At 51.1% G+C, this 22,278-nt stretch overlaps 1 protein-coding gene across 1 annotated transcript in view; it reads left to right on the forward strand.

Moving 5' to 3' along the window:
* The window catches only part of MAP4K5 (mitogen-activated protein kinase kinase kinase kinase 5), a 116,810-nt gene that overhangs the window by 77,695 nt on the left and 16,837 nt on the right, over positions 1-22,278 (forward strand). Inside the window, exons 21-27 of the mRNA XM_075330241.1 lie at positions 759-838; positions 1,442-1,502; positions 3,461-3,463; positions 3,805-3,919; positions 17,669-17,727; positions 18,223-18,326; positions 18,613-18,790. Coding sequence (XP_075186356.1) covers positions 759-838; positions 1,442-1,502; positions 3,461-3,463; positions 3,805-3,919; positions 17,669-17,727; positions 18,223-18,326; positions 18,613-18,790 — 600 coding nt within the window. The remainder of the gene's footprint in view (positions 1-758; positions 839-1,441; positions 1,503-3,460; positions 3,464-3,804; positions 3,920-17,668; positions 17,728-18,222; positions 18,327-18,612; positions 18,791-22,278) is intronic.

Consider the following 22,278-nt stretch of genomic DNA (forward strand, 5'->3'; position numbering starts at 1 on the left):
GTACCAAGCAGCTGTCAAATCATAATTTTTTATTTATTTTATTATTATTTTTTTTAATTATTTTTCCGATTGGTGGAGATCAAAGCCCCCCATGACCTCTACACATATATTAAGCGTGAAGAGGATGCAGTTCATGTAAATAGGACTGTGCTGCAGTTCTCTGCCCGTCTTGGTGTGCATTGGAATACAACACTCCAAGTCCCCTTTCAGGCAGGGACTACATGGTGACTTTGGCTGTGACAGCCAAAGATTAATACTATACCATAGTGCAAGTGAGTGTGGTCACATTGTAACCCCCTATGTAAGGTGACAAAATCACAAAAAGTTCTAACTAGTTTCAATTTTTTGGGACACCATTGTGGTTGCAATGTGACTCCATTTACTTGCACAATGCGGCAATACAGCAGCAGCACACAACGATCGTCAGCCGTGCGATCTGTAATCCCACATTTTCAGGATTTTTGGGTGACGCAGAGGTCGGACCCACTCTGATCATAAGTGGTGCCGTATATGAGCTCTGTGTCATCACATAATAGGAATATATCTGCACAGCAGCTGTATACACAAAACGGTGTTATGTTTATTTTATCTGTGGATGGGCTGTATGTGTATTAACCCGGCAAATATGTGTCCCTTACACTATTACACTAGTGAGCTCACATCAAGGTTTTAGCATGAAGAATATCAAGCATAACATATTGCCATATAGTGCAGAGCAAAGTTACAGTCCTATAACAGACGTCCTTTCCTCCCATCAGACCAGTACCTGATCTTTGGCACGGAGGATGGGATTTACACTCTGAATCTGAATGAATTGCATGAAGCCACGATGGAACAGGTATGGTCAGGAGCATATTGCTGGTGTCGGGGTGGGCCTATGATATTGTTGGGGGAGACCTCCGGGTCTCTCAGGGTCTCTGAGGAGGATTCCATATCAGAACTGCGTAGATGTATATGAATCGGGAAAATTACCACATAGAGACGTATCTCTATCCAGGAGAAGCACAGTGCTCTTCTAACCCGTGTATTGTAAAAAAACACAGTTATACAGTTCATTCAGTACATCCGTATTGCTATTAACCAATTATCTAACTTGGTTTCACTTATTCCCTTATTTGACTAGAGTTTCCTACATGACTATACTGTCCTTGATAAGGCACCTGGAGATAAGCAAAGGTCTATGCACGTACGTCAGTAGCTTGTTACTGACACTCAAGGGACCAGTTTGAGGTGGTCTCCTGAATCCCTGCTTTGTTCAGCTTAGCATAATTAGTTTCAATAATACATTCCAGGTTGTGCATCCTAGTATACATGATAGCATTTAAGCAATGGTTATACAAAGACAGACAATCTTATTATATCGGGACAATTGATTCATAGCCTATGCCCTCACAATATCATACTCCCTGAAGACATCTCATCCATGTGTTTTATTTTGTAGCTGTTTCCCCGGAAGTGTACATGGCTGTACGTGATCAATAACACCCTCATGTCACTGTCAGGTATGTCCTGCACTTATTTGTGATTTGTTTTTGTTTTTTCTCGCTCTGGTTTACATGCAGTCCTGCGGAAAATCTTCGAGCCGAGAAACCATTCAGCATAACACGATGTAGTGTCGATCTCAATTACACTTTGCAAACTTTTCTGTGCAAGAACAAACTTCTACAGGTTCTCTAATCTGTAAGATGTCTTGATTTCAGGGGTAGACTCACTGTCTATAATCCTAATGCCTTAGTCTTTTTAGTCTTTTCATTGCCTGAAATATACACTTTTAGGTTTATCGTTCCTATTAGTCTTTTTCAACTGTCCTGTTGTTACTGTTAGAATAATTTGGTAAACCTTCCAGAGTTATCACAGCAGCTGAATGAGACATTAATGCAACCTGGAAAGTTAGGCTATCTTCACACAGGGTGTTTTGGTGCATTTTTTTCTTTGCGTTGGATTTATGCAGATCAATGCCAATAAAAGCTGCTTTTTTTTTTTTGTTTGTTTTTCTTCGTTACCAGCAAAACCTATGAGATTCCAGAAATTAATTGCCTGCACACACACACCTGCTTTATTTTTTTTCTTGACTGAAATGGAAAACTTCTGCGGTTTGCTTAATGTTTGAAAGAAGCACCATGTCCATTCTGACAGCGTTTTTGCTGCTTTTTTTTTCCACCTTTAAAAACAATGAGCTGCATTTTGTGGCTTTTTATGCTGCATTTGTGTTGCTTTTTTGGGGGAATATTGCCTTTTATTTAAACATATACTGTAACCAGATGTTAAGTCATATGACGGATTGGAGAAGAGTTTTTATTTATCTTTGAATTTGATTGTTTATACTTTTGTAATATTCAATAAAATCTTGATGAAAAAAAATGTACTGTAGACATGGGACCCACAAAAAACGCAGCACAAATACAGCAAAAAACACAATTAAAAAGCCCAAAAATACAGCAGAAAATGCAGCAAACAAATACAGCAGAAAATGCAGCAAAAAAACACAGCCTAAAAGCACAAAAACACAGCAAAAAATGCAGCTTTCTTTACTGCTGAGAAAATCAGGTTTTGCTGCCTCAGAAAAAGCACCAAAAACGCCATGTGTGAACATAGTATTAGTGTTAAAAATGCATCTTGGCGAGGTGGAAACGAGACTGGCAATGTCGGTAATATCGTCACTATGGGGGGAGGACTTGTTATATGCCAGGGACAAAGGACACATTAGATGTCAGATGGCAGAGCTCCAGCGCACTCATTCTAATGCAGGATGTGACATTTACACACTACACTGAAGACAGGAGAAGCTAATAAATGGCTGCAGAGCAGTGTGCCTTGGCTCCACTCCTCCACTGTTAAAAGTTTGCTCCTCTTTATTTGCCAACGTAAAGACATTTATTGTCCTGTATTGTCTCCGGACGCCCTGCAGCTGCCACCGCACATATAATAAACCCCCTGCCCTGTCCCAAAGATCCAGAAAGGACATATCACACCACAGAAATACTTATAAAAGAGGACCAAAAATTGAGTCCAGTGCGCTTCACGTCTCCATGGCTTGAGATTGAGTTGATGGGCGTTAAAAGAAAGAGCACTACATGGGCTTAAAGGAGTTTTCATTAAATTCTTTTCGGAACTCCGTAAGAGCAGGATGTTTGTTGTTTTTTTTTTTGTTGTTTTTTTTTATTATTATTTACATACTTGCGCTTTTATTTATTTTTTCCTCACCTTCTAAGAGCCATAACATCTTTTTTTTTCTTCCTTTTAAAGCTGGCCGACTGCCCCTATGGTCGCTGTAATGGCTGCCATATTTAACTTACCCAGAACCAGACCCATTCTACTAAGAAAGGAACAACTGGTCACTCAACCATGCACCATACATTTAGTTTGTAACATCTTGCAATTTAGTTGTTTTGTTGTATCTCTCATTAATATTTTCCTTTTCTTTTCTATGATCCTGTGCACCCGTGGGGCGATTCTGCAGAAGGTGAGTGTGTATGAGCTTTTATATAAATGCCATTCAGGATCATAGTGGCCACTCTGTCGGGCACTGTGGCTGCCATTGTCGGCTGTGACCTGGCGTCTGTAACTTCTGTAGGAGGTCAGGATCATTTACAACAGGATTTTTGTAAGAGTCGGTGCTTGGGATAAATGCTCCCTGCACACATTATGTAGTACCAGTGTATATATGGATCTGTGATAAGCGGCAGCATTTAATGTTGGAGTGTCCTAGAATTGGGGAATGTACAGGAATTAGCCTCCACTGCCTCTTCTTTATTCTGGTTTTACAGAGGAGATGCCATCATTTTTATTTGGTTTTACTTTTAGGTAAAACTTTGCAGCTTTATTCACACAATCTGATTGGTCTATTTGAGCAAGCCAAAAAGCCTGGCCTGGCGGCACACATCCAAACACATCGCTTCCCAGATAGAATTTTACCCAGGTAAGAAAGATTTTCCTCTTCAACACCTTCCGTTTGCCCATTTTATTTCAGCGCTCTTACTGTATATTTTTCATGCACGCTATTTCCTTTCTTTCTCTGACGCCTCATTGGGGGACACAGGACCATGGGTGTTATGCTGCCTAACTTATTCAGTGTAGGGACTCGCAAGTGTGAGAATCCTTGACGAACGGATTGCGAGCTTACATATTTTGGGCCAAAATATAAACTAATATCTCACTATTTGAGGTATGGCACATTTTATCCATTTTTGCAGGATGTGTGTGGACCTTTTGAATTCAGGTGGTTAAATGGTGAGCCTGTCATGTGTTATGTACTCATAGTGCTAACTGACCCGCCTGGACCTGGTGTTGTGCGTCATTTATAGGCCATTATTCAGACACTGTGCGTCTCGTGTATCCGTGCGAGATGCACCTATATAGTGCTATTAAGCCCGCCTGACCTGGGTTTCTGGCGTCATTTATAGGTCACAGTTCAGACACTGCATTCCACTCATTATATGATGGGCTCCCAGTGCAAGCCTTATTAGTGTGCATGTCTTATGCTAAGCAGCCGCCCCTCCCCTCTAGTGTGGAGGTTGAGTGGCTGTGACATCAGCATCTTGCACCTCGGCTGCAGCCATCTTTATGAGGAAGGCTCACCACATTCTGTGTGTGCACATATCATTTGTCTTGGCTCCTTTTTGGTGTTTTTTTGATATAGTTCTTTGTGGTTTTTCTGTGTTATGCTGCCTATCCATAGGAGGACACCAAGTAGATGCAAAAGCATAACTCCTCCTCTGCAGTATACACCCCCTGGCCGGGCCAGGCAACCTCAGTTTTAGCTTAGTGTCTGTAGGAGGCACTTCCTTTCAAGGTTTGTTATTTTTTGAGGGCGACAGTTTCCTTTTGGGACCGATCTCCCACTACCATCAACGGGCGGGAACGTGGAGTGTCGCCTCCACGTACCCCCTCCTGCGATGCTGTATCCTGGGCTGGACGACGGGTTCCACAGACACAGATTTTCCAAAGGCCAGGGTAGAGGCCTGTGCCCCTATAGCCCAATTCCTCAACCCCTCTTTGCAGGCTCTGAGTTGAATATGGCACCGGTGTGACCGGACATAGCAAGCTGACTGTGCTATTTTCACTGCCTGGACTGAAGCAGTGTTTTAAGGTTAGATCCCCCTGACTGGTTTCCCAGACAAAGGGAGAAAAGACGCTGCAGGGAAGGCTCCCAGGACATTTACAGTATTTATTATGAGAAAGACCCTTGCTGAGTGCAAGGAGGAGAGCCCCAAGGATCCTGCACACACAGTGTTAACTTTTCTCTAGCTTGCTGTCTGGAGGAGGGGGGAAGTCACTCCTGCTTGCAGAAAGTCCTGCAGATAATTTCCTGGTGGCAGGGGGAGGGCCCAGGGCTCAGGGACTCACGCTGTTTATTTGCTCTGTTTATTTGCTCTAGCAGAAAAGCCAGCTGATAACCACCAGTGACACGCTGTGTGCTGACTGGAGGGAGAGGGAGGAAAACTATCAGAAGCTCCCTTCCCGCCGTTTTTTACTACCCACAGCAGGGGGGGGGCACACTGACTTCATCTTCGCGCTCCTTTAGCGCTAAGCCCCGCCCCCACAGACGCGATAAGCCCCGCCCCCCAGGAAAGAGTGCGAAGCTCTCCATAGAGCTTAATCCTTCCTGAGGACAGGGCCATCGGCTGATTCTGGTGAGGTGCTTGCTTCACTTGTAGCTCTGCTGAGCATTGCTCCCCCTCCTGGCATACTCCTATCAGGAACATGCAGAATTCTAAGGGCACTAAGAGTGCTAAGGCTCACAGTCTATTATTCAGCCTGCACTGCCTGCCACGCTGAGCTACCACGTAAACACACCTCTTCTCTCTGTGAGTCCTGTGCCCCTATAGCCCCCCAAGACCCCCTGCCACCACCGCCGCAACAGTCAGCCCAGAGCCTAGGGCTTCCAGCCCTCCGGAATGGGCACAGTTTCTGCGACAATCAAAAAACTGTCACAGAACCTGGTGCTGGCTATGCAATGTCGTCCTCCACACCCTTCTGGGTCCCTGGACGGAACGCAGCCTGAGGATACCCCTATGGAGGATCCTTCTGAGGTAATCCGGGCACATGCTTCACCGGTTGCAGGGATCAGGAAAAGCGCACACGGCCGGGTGTCTCCAGCGGGCTCTCCCTCGGGAGCACACAGGGCAGGCTCTTCCACACGCTCCACGGCTTCTGAAGAGCTGGAGGAGGGAGAATGCTGTTTATACCAAGAGGATTCCTTGGTTTCAGCCTCCCCAGATGATCAAACTGCAATAGACTCCCTTATAGCAATCAACCACACTCTGCATGTGAAGGATCCCCCATCCACTACCACTGACCATGTGGTCTCCGTTAAGAGGGCAAGGAAACCTCAGAAGGTTTTCGCTGATCACCCAGAGTTTCAGGATATCCTCAAAGGGAGAAGCCTGACAGGCGCTTCGGTAACCGAAAACTCATGGAGTCCCGGTACCCTTTTGCCTCACCTGCCCCTAAGGGCTGGGCCAATCCGCCCTCGGTCGACCCCCCCCCCCCCCCTCCCGGTCTCCCGCCTTACCACAAAGATGCTCCTGTCTTTACCCGATGGTTCCTGCATCAAGGACCCGACAGACAGACGGGTGGAGCACCTCGCCCGCTCTGCTTTTGAGGCTGCGGGTTCCTCCCTCTCGCCCTCCTTTGCCGCTGTGTGGGTCGCAAAGGCGATCTCGGTCTGGGCAGAATCCCTTAACACTTCGCTTGAGGAATCCCAGTTCACTCATACCTTCACAGAGGTAACAGCTCAAATTGCCGCTGCGGCGGAGTACCTCATCCAGGCCTCCATGTACGCTGCTACCTGCGCAGCGTTTGCCGCCTCAAATACCATAGCCATCCGTAGAGCTCTCTGGCTCCGACAATGGCGAGCGGACTCTGCCTCCAAGAAGTCTCTCACGGTCCTTCCCTTTTTTCCAGACCGATTGTTTGGCGAACGTCTGGACAAGCTCATTTCTGACGCCACTGGAGAAATAAGTACCTCCCTCCCCCAGCTGAAGTCCAGGACGTCCTTCACCAGACGTCCACAGTCCTCGTTCCGCTCCTTTAGTAACTCATTTGGTTGGTCGACATCCCGTGCAGTCCCCGCCACCAGCCGCGGACTACGCAGGGACCGACATTCTCAGCTCTCCCCGAAACCCACTTCGTCATGGCAGCCTAGACCGAAACAGTCCAGGACTAGGGAGACTTGGCCACGACGTTTTCCCCCCTCAGGACTCCTTCGGCGCCCCGGAAGACACACTCATTGTAGGAGGTCGACTGCGGCTCTTTCAACACATCTGGGCTGCCGCCTCAGACGACAAATGGGTGCGAGACCTTGTGTCTTCCGGTTACCACATAGAATTTCGGACCCGACCCCCGAGTTCTTCACGCCAGGGGAGTAGTCGTTCTCCCTTACTTGGACGACCTCCTCATCAAGGCCCTCTCCTTCCGCGACTGCTCAACCAGCGTACAGATCACTGTGGACACCCTATCCCGCTTAGGGTGGCTAGTGAATCTAGACAAATCGTCCTCAATCCCATCTCGATCCTTCACCTTCCTGGGCATGTCCCTGGACACCTGTCGGGGCTTGATCTATCTCCCCCTGGACAAGGCGATCGCTCTTCAACGAGCGGTACGCTGCCTTCTACGTCCTCCGTCTCGCTCCATTCGATTCAGCATAAAGGTGCTCGGCAGGATGGTGGCGGCTATGGAAGCAGTACCCTTTGCTCAACTGCACCTCCGCCCACTGCAGCTAGCCCTTCTAGCGGCCTGGGACAAGAGCCCCTTCTCCCTGGACAGACATCTTCACCTGACGCCTTCAGTCAGGTACGCACTCCGCTGGTGGCTTCGGTCCTCATCCCTATCGAAGGGGAGATCTTTTCTCCCAGCGAACTGGCTGGTCCTGACCACGGACGCCAGCCTCCTAGGCTGTACCGGCACCACACTGCTCAAGGACGTTGGACGCCCCAGGAGTCTTCTCTACCCATAAACATCCTGAAAATCTGCGCGATCTTCCTCGCGCTCAGGGCATTCTGCCCTCTGCTAGCGGGTCATCAGATTCGAGTCCAATCGGCCAATACGACAGCTGTAGCCTACATCAATCGCCAAGGGGTACACCTGCAGCAAGGCAGCTTATCTCGAGGCCCACAGGATCCTCAGCTGGGCCGAATCGACAGGGTCAGTGATATCAGCGGTACACATACCGGGAGTAGAGAACTGGGCAGCAGACTTCTAAGTCGCCAAGGCCTGGCCGCCGGAGAGTGGTCTCTCCACCCAGAAGTGTTCCTACACATCTGCACTCGCTGGGGTACACCAGACGTGGATCTAATGGCCTCAAGGTTGAACGCAAAGGTACCCGCGTTCATAGCCAGGTGACGCGATCCGCAGTCCATCGGCGCGGATGCTCTAGTCTGCTCCTGGCTCCACTTCCGCCTGCCGTACATATTTCAACCCTTATCTCTGCTGCCACGGGTAATCAGGAAAATCAAGGCAGAGGGAGTCCCGGTGATACTGATAGCACTGGACTGGCCCAGGCGCGCCTGGTACGCCGAATTAGTACAAATGCTCGTATACGTACCGTGGCGCCTTCCAGACATCCCAGACTTGCTGACCCAAGGGCCCATTTCCCATCAGAACTCCAGAGCCCTGAAGCTGACGGCATGGCCATTGAGACCTGGGTATTAACAAGAGCAGGATTCTCCCCCGCGGTTATTGCCACCATGATCAGCGCCCGAAAGCCTGCTTCATCCCGCATTTACCACCGTACGTGGAAAATCTTCCTTTGATGGTGCAGGGAAACTAACGTCCAGCCTCTGCCTCTGGCCAGAATTCTCGATTTTCTGCAGGTTGGCTCTCAGTTCCCTTAAAGGGCAGGTCTCAGCGCTCTCAATCTTCTACCAATGCCGCCTGGCTCAAAAAACGCAAGTCAAGACTTTCCTCCAGGGCGTTTCCCATCTAGTTCCCCCGTACAAACGGCCGCTGGAACCATGGGACCTTAATCTCGTTCTGGACGGTCTCCAGAGGTCCCTTTTTGAACCTCTCAAGGAATCCTCCCTTGCTTTTCTGTCCTGGAAGGTAATGTTCCTGGTGGCAATTACGTCCATCAGACGGGTTTCGGAGCTAGCAGCACTCTCTCTTGCCGCGAGCCTGATTTTTCACCAGGACAAGGTGGTTCTGCGTCCCCTTCCGGATTTTCTTCCAAAGGTTCCTACCCCGTTTCATTTGAACGAGGACATAGTTCTGCCTTCCTTTTGTCCACACCCAGTTCATAGGGTGGAAAGGTCTCTGCATTCGTTAGACCTCGTCAGAGCTCTCAGATATTACATATCCAGGACAGCCCCCTTTAGGAAAATGGACTCTTTGTTCGTCATTCCTGAGGGGCCTAAGAAGGAACAGGCAACTTCAAAGGCGACTCTGGCTCGCTGGATTCGCTCTGCGATCCAGGAAGTCTACCGCTTGCAACTCAAGCCCATTCCTAGTGGGCTACGGGCTCATTCCACGCGAGCAGTTGGCACTTCGTGGGCCATTCGGCATCAGGCTTCAGTGGAATAGGTGTGTAAGGCTGCGACCTGGTCTAGCCTACATACGTTTTCAAAGCATTACAGAGTCCATACCCAGGTTTCAGCTGAGGCAAATCTGGGTAGGACAATTCTGCAAACGGCAGTAGAGCACCTTCTCTCAGTAGGTGCTCCAGCCTGTCTGGGACTGGTTCCCAGTCCTTGGGTTGCATTGTCTTGTTTTTATTTTTCCAACACATGGACTGCTTTAGGACGTCCCATGGTCCTGTGTCCCCCAATGAGGCGTCAGAGAAAAACGGATTTTTGTATACTCACCGTAAAATCGTTTTCTCCTAGCCATCATTGGGGGACACAGCACCCACCCTGTTAGCCTGTTGGGCCTTGGTTCTCTCAGTACCTTATTTGGTTATGACTCTTTTTTTTCTCATGTTCCTATGTTGAGGTAAGTTTTTACTGGCTTTTTCTCCTACTGCTTGTGTACTAAAACTGAGCTTGCCTGGCCCAGCCAGGGGGTGTATACTGCAGAGGAGGAGCTATGCTTTTGCATCTACTTAGTGTCCTCCTATGGATAGGCAGCATAACACCCATGGTCCTGGGTCTCCCAATAGGAGCTAGAAGAAAAGGAATTTACAGTAAGTAAACAAAATTCCCTTTTTCTGTGCTTTGTCTGTATGTTTATCTTTTTTACTTTCTTGCGCTCCCCTTTTTTCTTTTTTTTTTTTCTGTGCTTTCTCATTTTTTTTTCTCAGCTCAATCCCCCCTTCCTATGCACTTTCATTCCCCCCCCCTTTGCCTTTTTTCTATTTTCTATGTGCTCTGTCTCTCCCGCGCTCTGTCTCTCCCGCGCTCTGTCTCTCCCGCGCTCTGTCTCTCCCGCGCCCTGTCTCTCCCGCGCCCTGTCTCTCCCGCGCCCTGTCTCTCCCGCGCCCTGTCTCTCCCGCGCCCTGTCTCTCCCGCGCCCTGTCTCTCCCGCGCCCTGTCTCTCCCGCGCCCTGTCTCTCCCGCGCCCTGTCTCTCCCGCGCCCTGTCTCTCCCGCGCCCTGTCTCTCCCGCGCCCTGTCTCTCCCGCGCCCTGTCTCTCCCGCGCCCTGTCTCTCCCGCGCCCTGTCTCTCCCGCGCCCTGTCTCTCCCGCGCCCTGTCTCTCCCGCGCCCTGTCTCTCCCGCGCCCTGTCTCTCCCGCGCCCTGTCTCTCCCGCGCCCTGTCTCTCCCGCGCCCTGTCTCTCCCGCGCCCTGTCTCTCCCGCGCCCTGTCTCTCCCGCGCCCTGTCTCTCCCGCGCCCTGTCTCTCCCGCGCCCTGTCTCTCCCGCGCCCTGTCTCTCCCGCGCCCTGTCTCTCCCGCGCCCTGTCTCTCCCGCGCCCTGTCTCTCCCGCGCCCTGTCTCTCCCGCGCCCTGTCTCTCCCGCGCCCTGTCTCTCCCGCGCCCGGTCTCTCCCGCGCCCGGTCTCTCCCGCGCCCGGTCTCTCCCGCGCCCGGTCTCTCCCGCGCCCGGTCTCTCCCGCGCCCGGTCTCTCCCGCGCCCGGTCTCTCCCGCGCCCGGTCTCTCCCGCGCCCGGTCTCTCCCGCGCCCGGTCTCTCCCGCGCCCGGTCTCTCCCGCGCCCGGTCTCTCCCGCGCCCGGTCTCTCCCGCGCCCGGTCTCTCCCGCGCCCGGTCTCTCCCGCGCCCGGTCTCTCCCGCGCCCGGTCTCTCCCGCGCCCGGTCTCTCCCGCGCCCGGTCTCTCCCGCGCCCGGTCTCTCCCGCGCCCGGTCTCTCCCGCGCCCGGTCTCTCCCGCGCCCGGTCTCTCCCGCGCCCGGTCTCTCCCGCGCCCGGTCTCTCCCGCGCCCGGTCTCTCCCGCGCCCGGTCTCTCCCGCGCCCGGTCTCTCCCGCGCCCGGTCTCTTTTTTGCATTCATATTTCTCTTTTCACTTATTACAATGCTTTCCATAACTCATCACTTTTCTTTTATTTGCTTTGCTTGCTCACCTGTTTTTCAATGCTCTCTGTTCTATTTTTTTCTGCATTGTATTTTTTAGGGTTTTTTCCCCCCCCTTTCTTTGTCGCTCCATGGGAGACCCAGACAATTGGGTGTATAGGCTATGCCTCCGGAGGCCGCACAAAGTATTACACTAAAAGTGTAAAGCCCCTCCCCTTCTGCCTATACACCCCCCCGTGCTCCCACGGGCTCCCCAGTTTTTTGCTTTGTGCGAAGGAGGCAGACATGCACGCATAGCTCCACAGCTTAGTCAGCAGCAGCTGCTGACTATGTCGGATGGAAGAAAAGAGGGCCCTTAAAGGGCCCCCAGCATGCTCCCTTCTCACCCCACTCTTGTCGGCGGTGTTGTTAAGGTTGAGGTATCCATTGCGGGTACGGAGGCTGGAGCCCACATGCTGTTTTCCTTCCCCATCCCCCTTAGGGCTCTGGGTGTAGTGGGATCCTATCGGTCTCCAGGCACTGAGACCGTGCTCCATCCACAGCTCCTGAGGACCCTGCTGGATAGGAGCCGAGTATCGTTCAGGGACATGGCCCTGCTACTTGGAGGTACTCTGTGTCCCCGTGGGGACCGCGCACAGCAACACTCCAGCATTGCTGGGTGTGCTAGTGCACCGGGGACCGCGGCGCCGACCGCGTTGGTGCCATTACACACTGCAGCGTCGCTGAGTGTGTGAGTGTAGGGGGACTGCCGCGCTGACCGCCGCTGCCATTGCTATCACTGCGGCGCGGCTGGGACTGTTAGTGCGCCGGGGACTTCAGCGCCGACCGCGCTTTTACGGCGGCCGCGCTTATAACTCGAGTCCCCAGCTTTTGCGGCCTAGTCTCGTTTTCTTCCCGCCCCCAGGCCTGCCAGTCAGGGGAAGGGCGGGACGCTGTACAGCACAGCAGCACTGAGGGCTGGAGTATGCTTTGCATACTCCACCCCCCTCACTGTGCACAGTGGGGCACCAGTTCCCGCACTTTCTGGGTCACGCCCACGGCTCCCTCCTCTCCTCAGGACGCCGGCAGCCATTCCTCAGCTCCTCTGACGCTGCAGAGGAGAGACAAGCAGAGGGGGACTCAGGCAGGGATTCTGGTGGCCACACAACCGCTTTAAGCGGGCGGTAAGCAGCACCTGAGGTGCTGGCCCCACTTGTGCAGTAGTGTAATTATAGATTATATATTTATAGGCTATACTTTACACTGTATGGTGCACGGTTGATCCTGGCTATATACCCTATTGTGTTGCTCAGGGGAGTCAACAGCATGGCTCCCACAAGAAGCAGGGGTGCCAAAACACAGGCTTACTATGCTGCCTGCGCCGCATGTACGGCTTCACTACCGGCAGGCTCCACTGACCCTCTGCTCGGCCCCCGTGGCACTTACTCAGCCGGAGCCTCTGCTAAGGGGGGCCCAGGGGGAACCACCTGCTAACACTGTACAGGTGACAGGGACGGAGTTTACAGTTTTTACTGAAAGGCTTTCTGAGACTATGGCTAAGATACTAGAAGCCTTGCAGTCCAGACCGGTATCTCAGACCAGGGACACTGTGGAATCATTGCCACCTGGTTCCCCTCAGTCGGAACAACCATGTCCTCCCGGGGTGTCTCATAGATCCCAGGGTGAGGTCTCTGACACGGACCGCAGCCCCAGACCGCTTAAGCGAGCTCGCTGGGAAATTCCCTCGACATCATCACATTGTTCAGGGTCTCAGCGGGAGGACTCTCTGTATAGTGAAGCGGAGGTAGCTGATCAGGATTCTGATCCTGAGGCTGCGCTCAACCTTAATACTCCAGATGGGGACGCCATAGTGAATGATCTTATCGCGTCCATAAATCAAATGTTGGATATTTCTCCCTCAGCTCCTCCAGTTGAGGAGTCAGCTTCTCAGCAGGAGAAATTCCGTTTCAGGTTCCCCAAGCGTACGAGTATGTTTCTGGACCACTCTGACTTCAGAGAGGCAGTCCAGAAACACCGGGCTTGTCCAGATAAGCGTTTTTCTAAGCGCCTTAAGGATACACATTATCCCTTCCCCCCTGACGTGGTCAAGGGCTGGACTCAGTGTCCCAAGGTGGACCCTCCAATCTCCAGACTGGCGGCCAGATCCATAGTTGCAGTTGAAGATGGGGCTTCGCTCAAGGATGCCACTGACAGACAGATGGAGCTCTGGTTGAAATCCATCTATGAAGCTATCGGCGCGTCTTTTGCTCCAGCATTCGCAGCCGTATGGGCGCTCCAAGCTATTGCAGCGGGTCAAGCGCAAATTGACGCACTTACACGTACGTCTGTGCCGCAAGTGGCATCCATAACTTCTCAAACGTCGGCATTTGCGTCCTACGCTTTTAATGCTGTCCTGGACTCTGCGAGCCGTACGGCGGTTGCAGCCGACAATTCGGTGGCAATACGCAGGGCCTTGTGGCTACGGGAATGGAAGGCAGATTCGGCTTCCAAAAAGTGCTTAACCGGTTTGCCATTTTCTGGCGACCGTTTGTTTGGTGTGAGGCTGGATGAAATCATCAAACAATCCAAGGGAAAGGAAACATCCTTACCCCAGGCCAAACCAAGATTACCCCAACAGAGGAGGGGACAGTCGAGGTTTCGGTCCTTTCGGGGCACGGGCAGGTCCCAATTCTCCTCGCCCAAAAGGCCTCAGAATGATCAGAGGAACTCCGATCCATGGCGGTCTAAGGCACACCCAAAAAAGAACGCCGGAGGTGCCGCTACCAAGGCGGCTTCCTCATGACTTACGGCCCCCTCACACCGCATCCTCGGTCGGTGGCAGGCTCTCCCGCTTTTCCGACATTTGGCTGCCACAGGTAAAAGACCGTTGGGTGAGAGACATTCTGTTACAGGATTACAGGATAGAGTTCAACTCTCGTCCTCCGACTCGATTTTTCAGAACATCTCCGCCTCCCGAGCGAGCCGATGCTCTTCTGCAGGCGCTGGGCACTCTGAAGACAGAAGGAGTGGTGGTCCCTGTTCCTCTTCAGCAACAAGGTCACGGTTTTTACTCCAACCTGTTTGTGGTCCCAAAGAAGGACGGATCTTTCCGTCCTGTCCTGGACCTAAAACTGCTCAACAAACACGTAAAGGCCCGGCGGTTCTGGATGGAATCCCTCCGCTCCGTCATCGCCTCTATGTCCCAAGGAGATTTCCTTGCATCGATCGATATCAAAGATGCTTATCTCCACGTACCGATTGCTCCAGAGCATCAGCGCTTCCTGCGCTTCGCCATAGGAGACGAACACCTGCAGTTCGTGGCACTGCCGTTCGGCCTGGCGACAGCCCCACGGGTTTTCACCAAGGTCATGGCTGCAGTAGTTGCGGTCCTCCACTCTCAGGGTCACTCGGTGATCCCTTACTTAGACGATCTGCTGGTCAAGGCTCCCTCTCAAGAGGCATGCCAGCACAGCCTCACCGCTACTCTGGAGACTCTCCAGAGTTTCGGGTGGATCATCAATTTGCCAAAGTCAAATCTGACACCGGCCCAATCGCTGACATATCTTGGCATGGAGTTTCATACCCTCTCAGCGATAGTGAAGCTTCCGCTGAACAAGCAGCGTTCACTACAGACAGGGGTGCAATCTCTCCTTCAAGGTCAGTCACACCCCTTGAGGCGCCTCATGCACTTCCTGGGGAAGATGGTGGCAGCAATGGAGGCAGTCCCTTTCGCGCAGTTTCACCTGCGTCCTCTTCAATGGGACATCCTACGCAAATGGGACAGGAAGCCGACGTCCCTCGACAGGAACGTCTCCCTCTCTCAGGCAACCAAAGCTTCCCTTCGGTGGTGGCTTCTTCCCACTTCATTATCGAAGGGGAAATCCTTCCTACCCCCATCCTGGGCGGTGGTCACGACGGACGCGAGTCTGTCAGGGTGGGGAGCAGTCTTTCTCCACCACAGGGCTCAGGGTACGTGGACTCGGCAGGAGTCCTCACTTCAGATCAATGTTCTGGAGATCAGGGCAGTGTATCTAGCCCTAAAAGCGTTCCAGCAATGGCTGGAAGGCAAGCAGATCCGAATTCAGTCGGACAACTCCACAGCGGTGGCTTACATCAACCACCAAGGAGGAACACGCAGTCGGCAAGCCTTCCAGGAAGTCCGGCGGATTTTGATGTGGGTGGAAGCCACGGCCTCCACCATCTCCGCAGTTCACATCCCGGGCGTGGAAAACTGGGAAGCAGATTTTCTCAGTCGCCAGGGCATGGACGCAGGGGAATGGTCCCTTCACCCGGACGTGTTTCAGGAGATCTGTTGCCGCTGGGGGATGCCGGACGTCGACCTAATGGCGTCCCGGCACAACAACAAGGTCACGGCATTCATGGCACGTTCTCACGATCACAGAGCTCTGGCGGCAGACGCCTTAGTTCAGGATTGGTCGCAGTTTCAACTCCCTTATGTGTTTCCTCCTCTGGCACTGTTGCCCAGAGTGTTATGCAAGATCAGGGCCGACTGCCGCCGTGCCATCCTCGTCGCTCCAGACTGGCCGAGGAGGTCGTGGTACCCGGATCTGTGGCATCTCACGGTCGGCCAACCGTGGGCACTACCAGACCGACCAGACTTGCTGTCTCAAGAGCCGTTTTTCCATCTGAATTCTGCGGCCCTCAACCTGACTGTGTGGCCATTGAGTCCTGGATCTTAGCGTCTTCAGTATTATCTCAAGAGGTCATTGCCACTATGAGACAGGCTAGGAAACCAACGTCCGCCAAGATCTACCACAGGACGTGGAAAATATTCCTGTCATGGTGCTCTGATCAGGGTTTTTCTCCCTGGCCATTTGCCTTGCCCACCTTTCTGTCCTTTCTTCAGTCCGGATTGGAAAAGGGTTTGTCGCTTGGCTCCCTTAAGGGACAAGTCTCTGCGCTCTCTGTGTTTTTTCAGAAGCGCTTGGCCAGACTTCCACAGGTACGCACGTTCCTGCAGGGGGTTTGTCACATCGTCCCTCCTTACAAGCGGCCGTTAGAACCCTGGGATCTGAACAGGGTGCTGATGGTTCTTCAGAAACCACCGTTCGAGCCACTGAGGGATATCCCTCTCTCACGCCTTTCGCAGGAAGTGGTTTTCCTAGTAGCAGTCACTTCACTTCGGAGAGTGTCTGAGCTAGCAGCATTGTCATGCAAAGCCCCTTTCCTGGGGTTTCACCAGGACAAGGTGGTTCTGCGTCCGGTTCCGGAATTTCTACCTAAGGTGGTATCCCCGTTTCATCTCAATCAGGATATCTCCTTACCCTCTTTTTGCCCTCATCCAATTCACCAATGTGAAAAGGATTTGCACTTGTTAGATCTGGTGAGAGCACTCAGACTCTACATTGTTCGGTCGGCGCCCCTGCGCCGCTCGGATGCACTCTTTGTCCTTGTCGCTGGCCAGCGTAAAGGGTCACAGGCTTCCAAATCAACCCTGGCTCGGTGGATCAAGGAACCAATTCTCGAAGCTTACCGTTCTGCTGGGCTTCCGGTTCCCTCAGGGCTGAAGGCCCATTCTGCCAGAGCCGTGGGTGCGTCCTGGGCTTTGAGGCACCAGGCTTCGGCTCAGCAGGTGTGTCAGGCGGCTACCTGGTCGAGCCTGCACACTTTCACGAAACACTATCAGGTGCATACCTACGCTTCGGCGGATGCCAGCCTAGGTAGGCGAGTCCTTCAGGCGGCGGTTGCCCACCTGCAGGAAGGAGCCGTTACGGCTCTATTATGAGGTATTATTTACCCACCCAGGGACTGCTTTTGGACGTCCCAATTGTCTGGGTCTCCCATGGAGCGACAAAGAAGGGAATTTTGTTTACTTACCGTAAATTCCTTTTCTTCTAGCTCCAATTGGGAGACCCAGCACCCGCCCCTGTTTTTTTGTGTACACATGTTGTTCATGTTCAATGGTTTCAGTTCTCCGATATTCCTTCGGATTGAATTTACTTTAAACCAGTTTATAATTTTTTTCCTCCTTCTTGCTTTTGCACCAAAACTGAGGAGCCCGTGGGAGCACGGGGGGTGTATAGGCAGAAGGGGAGGGGCTTTACACTTTTAGTGTAATACTTTGTGCGGCCTCCGGAGGCATAGCCTATACACCCAATTGTCTGGGTCTCCCAATTGGAGCTAGAAGAAAAGGAATTTACGGTAAGTAAACAAAATTCCCTTCTTTTCTCTCCTGCTGTATCATACAATCCACTTTGTAGTAAAATGAGTAATAAATTCCAGAGAACTGATGATAAATTGCCTAAAATTGTTGTAATTTCTCCCTGCAGGAAGTTTGCTCTCACTGCAAAGATCCCGGACACAAAGGGCTGCCACAAGTGCTGTATTGGTGAGTATATGCAGAAAGTGTGAGGACATGAGGATCGGATGGAGAGATTTTCATACCTTTATGAATCTTTTATGAATGATTTTAAAGGGCAGGGAAAGCACCTTGGTCGCTCTTCATTTAATGACCAGTAAATGACACTGAACTACAAAGCAATTTATTCTAAATGTCAGGTCCGTTCATTGAAACTGTAGAGATAAAGTTTCCTGTGGGGTGCACTGTGCAATCGATACCCGACCACAAGTGCCGTACACAATTTCCTCACTCGTTCTCCCATTTTTACACATTTAAAACCCTACTTGCTTTTTCAAAATGATGAAAAATTAAAAAGTTGCAGAACTTTTCATGATTTCTAAAAAAAAAAATAAAATAAAACAGTTATTCACATAAACCCCCCAGTAACTACCACTGTTATGTCGGGGGCCAGCTTAGCTTAAAATAGTGATAAAACGGCCGAGTCTGAAAGTATCTGACTTCTTGGTTTTTTTTTCTATGTAGTAAGAAATCCATATACCGGACACAAGTATCTGTGTGGGGCGCTGCCCTCTGGCATCGTGCTGTTGCAGTGGTATGAACCCATGCAGAAATTCATGTTGATACGGGTTTGTATCCTAATATATCTTCTCACTACCTGCTGCTGGTATTTCCTAATTCCAGTTTCTTTTCATATTTATGCTACATTTTTTTTTTTTTTTAAATGACCTGATAATCCAGAATATCAGATAGTCAAGGCATTGTATATGTATTGTGCATGGGGCCCTATTCTGTTTAATAGGACCAGTACTCACTGAGTGTCATACAGTTGCCTCACCAATGTACAGTTGCATCTAGTTGTCAGAGTTGACTTAGTTTTCGAACGCTCAGTGTCTTCACCTTTTTATTTTTCAGCACTTTGACTTCCCCCTTCCTAATCCTTTGAGGGTCTTTGAAATGTTGGTAATACCAGAGCAGGAGTACCCCATGGTGTGTGTTGCTGTCAGCAAAGGCGAGGAACCTAATCAGGTTGTGCAGTTTGAGACCATCAACCTGAGCTCCGCTTCTTCTTGGTTTACACAGATTGGCACAGGTAACACACCCATTATGGGAATTTTTAGGGTATGTGCGCACGTTGCAGATTCGGTCCAGAAATGTTTTGCATTAAATCTGCACCTTCTAGCAGAAAAATGCACCCAAAAATGCATACATTTTGGTGTGGTTTTTCTTCCATGGGTTTTTTTTTTAATTAAGTTAATTGGTGGAATTGCTAAACCATGCAGAACAAAATGCACCAATAATTGACTTTCTGCACCAAATCTGCAAGGAAAAATTAGGCAACATGTGCACAGCGTTTAAGAATTCTTGTTGACTTTACTGGTATAAAAATAGACATGCAGATTTGTGCCAAAACTGTAGCAAAAAATGCATCAAAAACGCAGTGTGCGCACACAGCCTAATGAATGACATGGTTCTCAGAATCAGAAAGAACAATTGTTGCATCAGGGAGCGCTGGGAATCGTCAAGAATTATTTTAGACCCTTTGAAGTTGCTTTGTTGCATATTCTATAACTAGTATTTCTTCAGCGCTCTATTGGGAGACCCAGACGATTGGGGTATAGCTACTGCCCTCCGGAGGCCACACAAAGCACTACACTAAAAAGTGCAAGGCCCCTCCCCTTCTGGCTATACCCCCCCGTGATATCACGGGTTCTCCAGTTTTAGCTTTGTGTGCGAAGGAGGTCAGACATCCATGCATAGCTCCACAGAATTTAGTCAGCAGCAGCTGCTGACTATGTCGGATGGAAGAAAAGAGGGCCCATGTAGGGCCCCCAGCATGCTCCCTTCTCACCCGTGGATGGTGTTGTAAGGTTGAGGTACTTATTGCTAGTACAGAGGCCGGAGCCCACATGCTGTTTTCCTTCCCCATCCCCATGAGGGGCTCTGGGTGAAGTGGGATCTTACCGGTCTCCAGGCACAGAGACCGAGCTCCATCCACAGACCCAAAAGAACCTGCTGGATATGGAGCTGAGTATCATCAGGGACAGGGCCCTGCTACATCAAGGTACTCTGTGTTCCCATGCACATCGCGCCCACACACACCAGCATTGCTGGGAGTGTTAGTGCGCCGGGGACAACAGCGCGGAGCGCTGGTGCTATTATTCACTGCAGCTTTGCTGAGTGAATTTATGTATTGAAAACGGCCGCGCCGGCCGCTGCTGGTTGTTTTTTACATTGTGGCGCGGCTGGGACTTGTGGTGCGCCGGGGGACTTCGGCGTCGGCCGTGCACATAGGACGGCCGCGCTTATTACTAGAGTCCCCGGCTTTGCTGCCTAGTTTTTCGTTTCGTTCCCGCCCCAGCCCTGCCAGTCAGAGGAGGGGCGGGACGCTGTACAGTAGCTCAGCGCAGGGAGCTGGAGTCTGCTTTGCATTCTCCAGCCCCCTCTCACTGAACACAGTGAGACGCCGGGTTCCCGCTCTTGGCTGGGGCTCGCCCACGGCCCGCCCCTCTGCACAGGACGGGGAAGAGAAGCCGGCAGCCATTATGGTTTCCACTCTGGGAGAACGGAACCAGTCACAGGTTTTTGGGTGACCTCGCACCCGCTCTTGTGCGGGCGGTAAGCAACTGACACCACTAATGCTGAAGTGGGCTTTTGGGCTGTGTGCTGATATGCTATGCACTGTACTGTACTGTCGCTATTCTGGGCAACAGCAGCAAATAAGCAATGCTGCTGAGGCACAAGCTTTCAATGCTTCTTCGTTTGCATGTGCTGCAGTGTTTACTGTCAGATTGGGCAACAGCAGCAGTAGAGCAATTTGTGCTAAGGCACAAGCTTTCAATGCTGCTTCGCTTGCATGTGCTGCACGGTTTATTGTTATGATATACATTCACTGTATGTCGCTATTCTTGGCTAATGCGCCCAGATAAACAGACAAAAGCAGCAGTAGAGCAATGGTGCTACGGCACAAGTTTTCAATGCTGCTTGACTTGCATCGGCTGCAGTGTTTACTGTCATGCTTGTATGCTATACATTCACTGTATGTCGCTATCCTTGGCTAATGTTCCTGGATAAATAGACAACAGCAGCAGAAAGGCTAGGGTGCTAATGCGCAAGCTTTCAATGCTGCTTGGATTGCATGGGCTGCAGTGTTTACTGTCATGCTGTATGCTATACATTCACTGTATGTCGCTATCCTTGTCTCATGCTCCTAGATAAATAGACAACAGCAGCAGAAGAGCAAATGTGCCAAGCCACAAGTTTTCAATGCTGCGTGTACTACATGTGCTGAAGTGTTTATTTGTACTTCATGCTTGTATGACTATTCACTGTACGGTCGCTATCCTCGGCTAGGCTCTTAGATAGCTAGACAACAACAGCAGAAAAAGACAAGTTGCCAATGCACGGGCTTTCTATGCTGCTTGTACTGCATGTCATACGGTTTCAGGACCCCCAGTGCGTGCAATTGCTCAACCGGGGTCTCTGCTATATGTGGCCAAAGGAACCACCTGTGATCTCTGTCCAGAGACAGGGACGAAGTTGCAGTTTTTCCGCTGATATATTGTCTGTGACTATGACTGACATCTTACAGACTTTGCACCCCAAGCAGACCGTGGGCAATATGGTTGCAATGACCCTGGCCGCCCTGATCTGGAGCATCTCAAGGCGCCAGAGTGATTCCAGGCATCCCAGAGAGCAGGCATCCGACACGGTCGACAGTCCCAGATGGCCTAAGCGGGCTCGCTGGCATTAGCCCTCGACTACATCACTGGGCAAGGTCCCAGCGGGAGTACTCTCTGTACGATGAGGCAGACGTAGCTGTTCAGGACTCTGTTCCTGAGACCGCTCTCAATCCGGATACACCGGATGGTGACGCTATAGTGAATAATCTTATTGCGTCCATCAACGAAAGGTTGGGTATTTCTCCCTCAACTCCTCCAGTGGAGGGGTCAGCTTCACAGCAAGAGAAATCTCTATATATTGAGTACTTGTTTAGCACTCTGACTCCAGAGACGCAGTCCAGAAACGACACGCTTATCACGATAAGCGTTTCTCCGACCGTATTAATGAGACACGTGTCGCTCCCCCTGACGTGGTCAAGCGCTAGACCCAGTATCCAAATGTGGATCCCCCAATCTCCATGCTTGCAGCTAGATCTATAGTTGTAGTGGTGGATAGGACTTCACTTCAAAATGCCATTGACAGGCAGATTGGCCTCTGGTTGCAATCTGTCTATGAAGTTATCGGCAGGTCGGCTGCTCCGGCAGTCGCAGTCGTGAAGGCACTCCAAGCTATTTCAGCTAGTATTGCGCAGAGGGTCGCTGTCACAGGTACTCTCGGTCCCAGCAGCGTCTTTAACTCGCAATGTCGGCATGGCGAATCATGCTGTTATTGCTGTCCGAGACTCTACGAGCCGGACGTCAGTGGCATCCGCCAACTCCGTGTTTTTACGCAGAGGCTAGTAGTTGAGAGATTGGAACAGAGGCTGCTTCCAACGAAGTGCTTAACCAGGTTGCCTTTATCTAGTGATAGTCTGTTGGTAAGGGTTGAATGAAATCATTCAACTATCCAAGACGACTC

Source organism: Anomaloglossus baeobatrachus, chromosome 12 (assembly GCF_048569485.1).
Source record: "Anomaloglossus baeobatrachus isolate aAnoBae1 chromosome 12, aAnoBae1.hap1, whole genome shotgun sequence".
NCBI lineage: Eukaryota > Metazoa > Chordata > Amphibia > Anura > Aromobatidae > Anomaloglossus > Anomaloglossus baeobatrachus.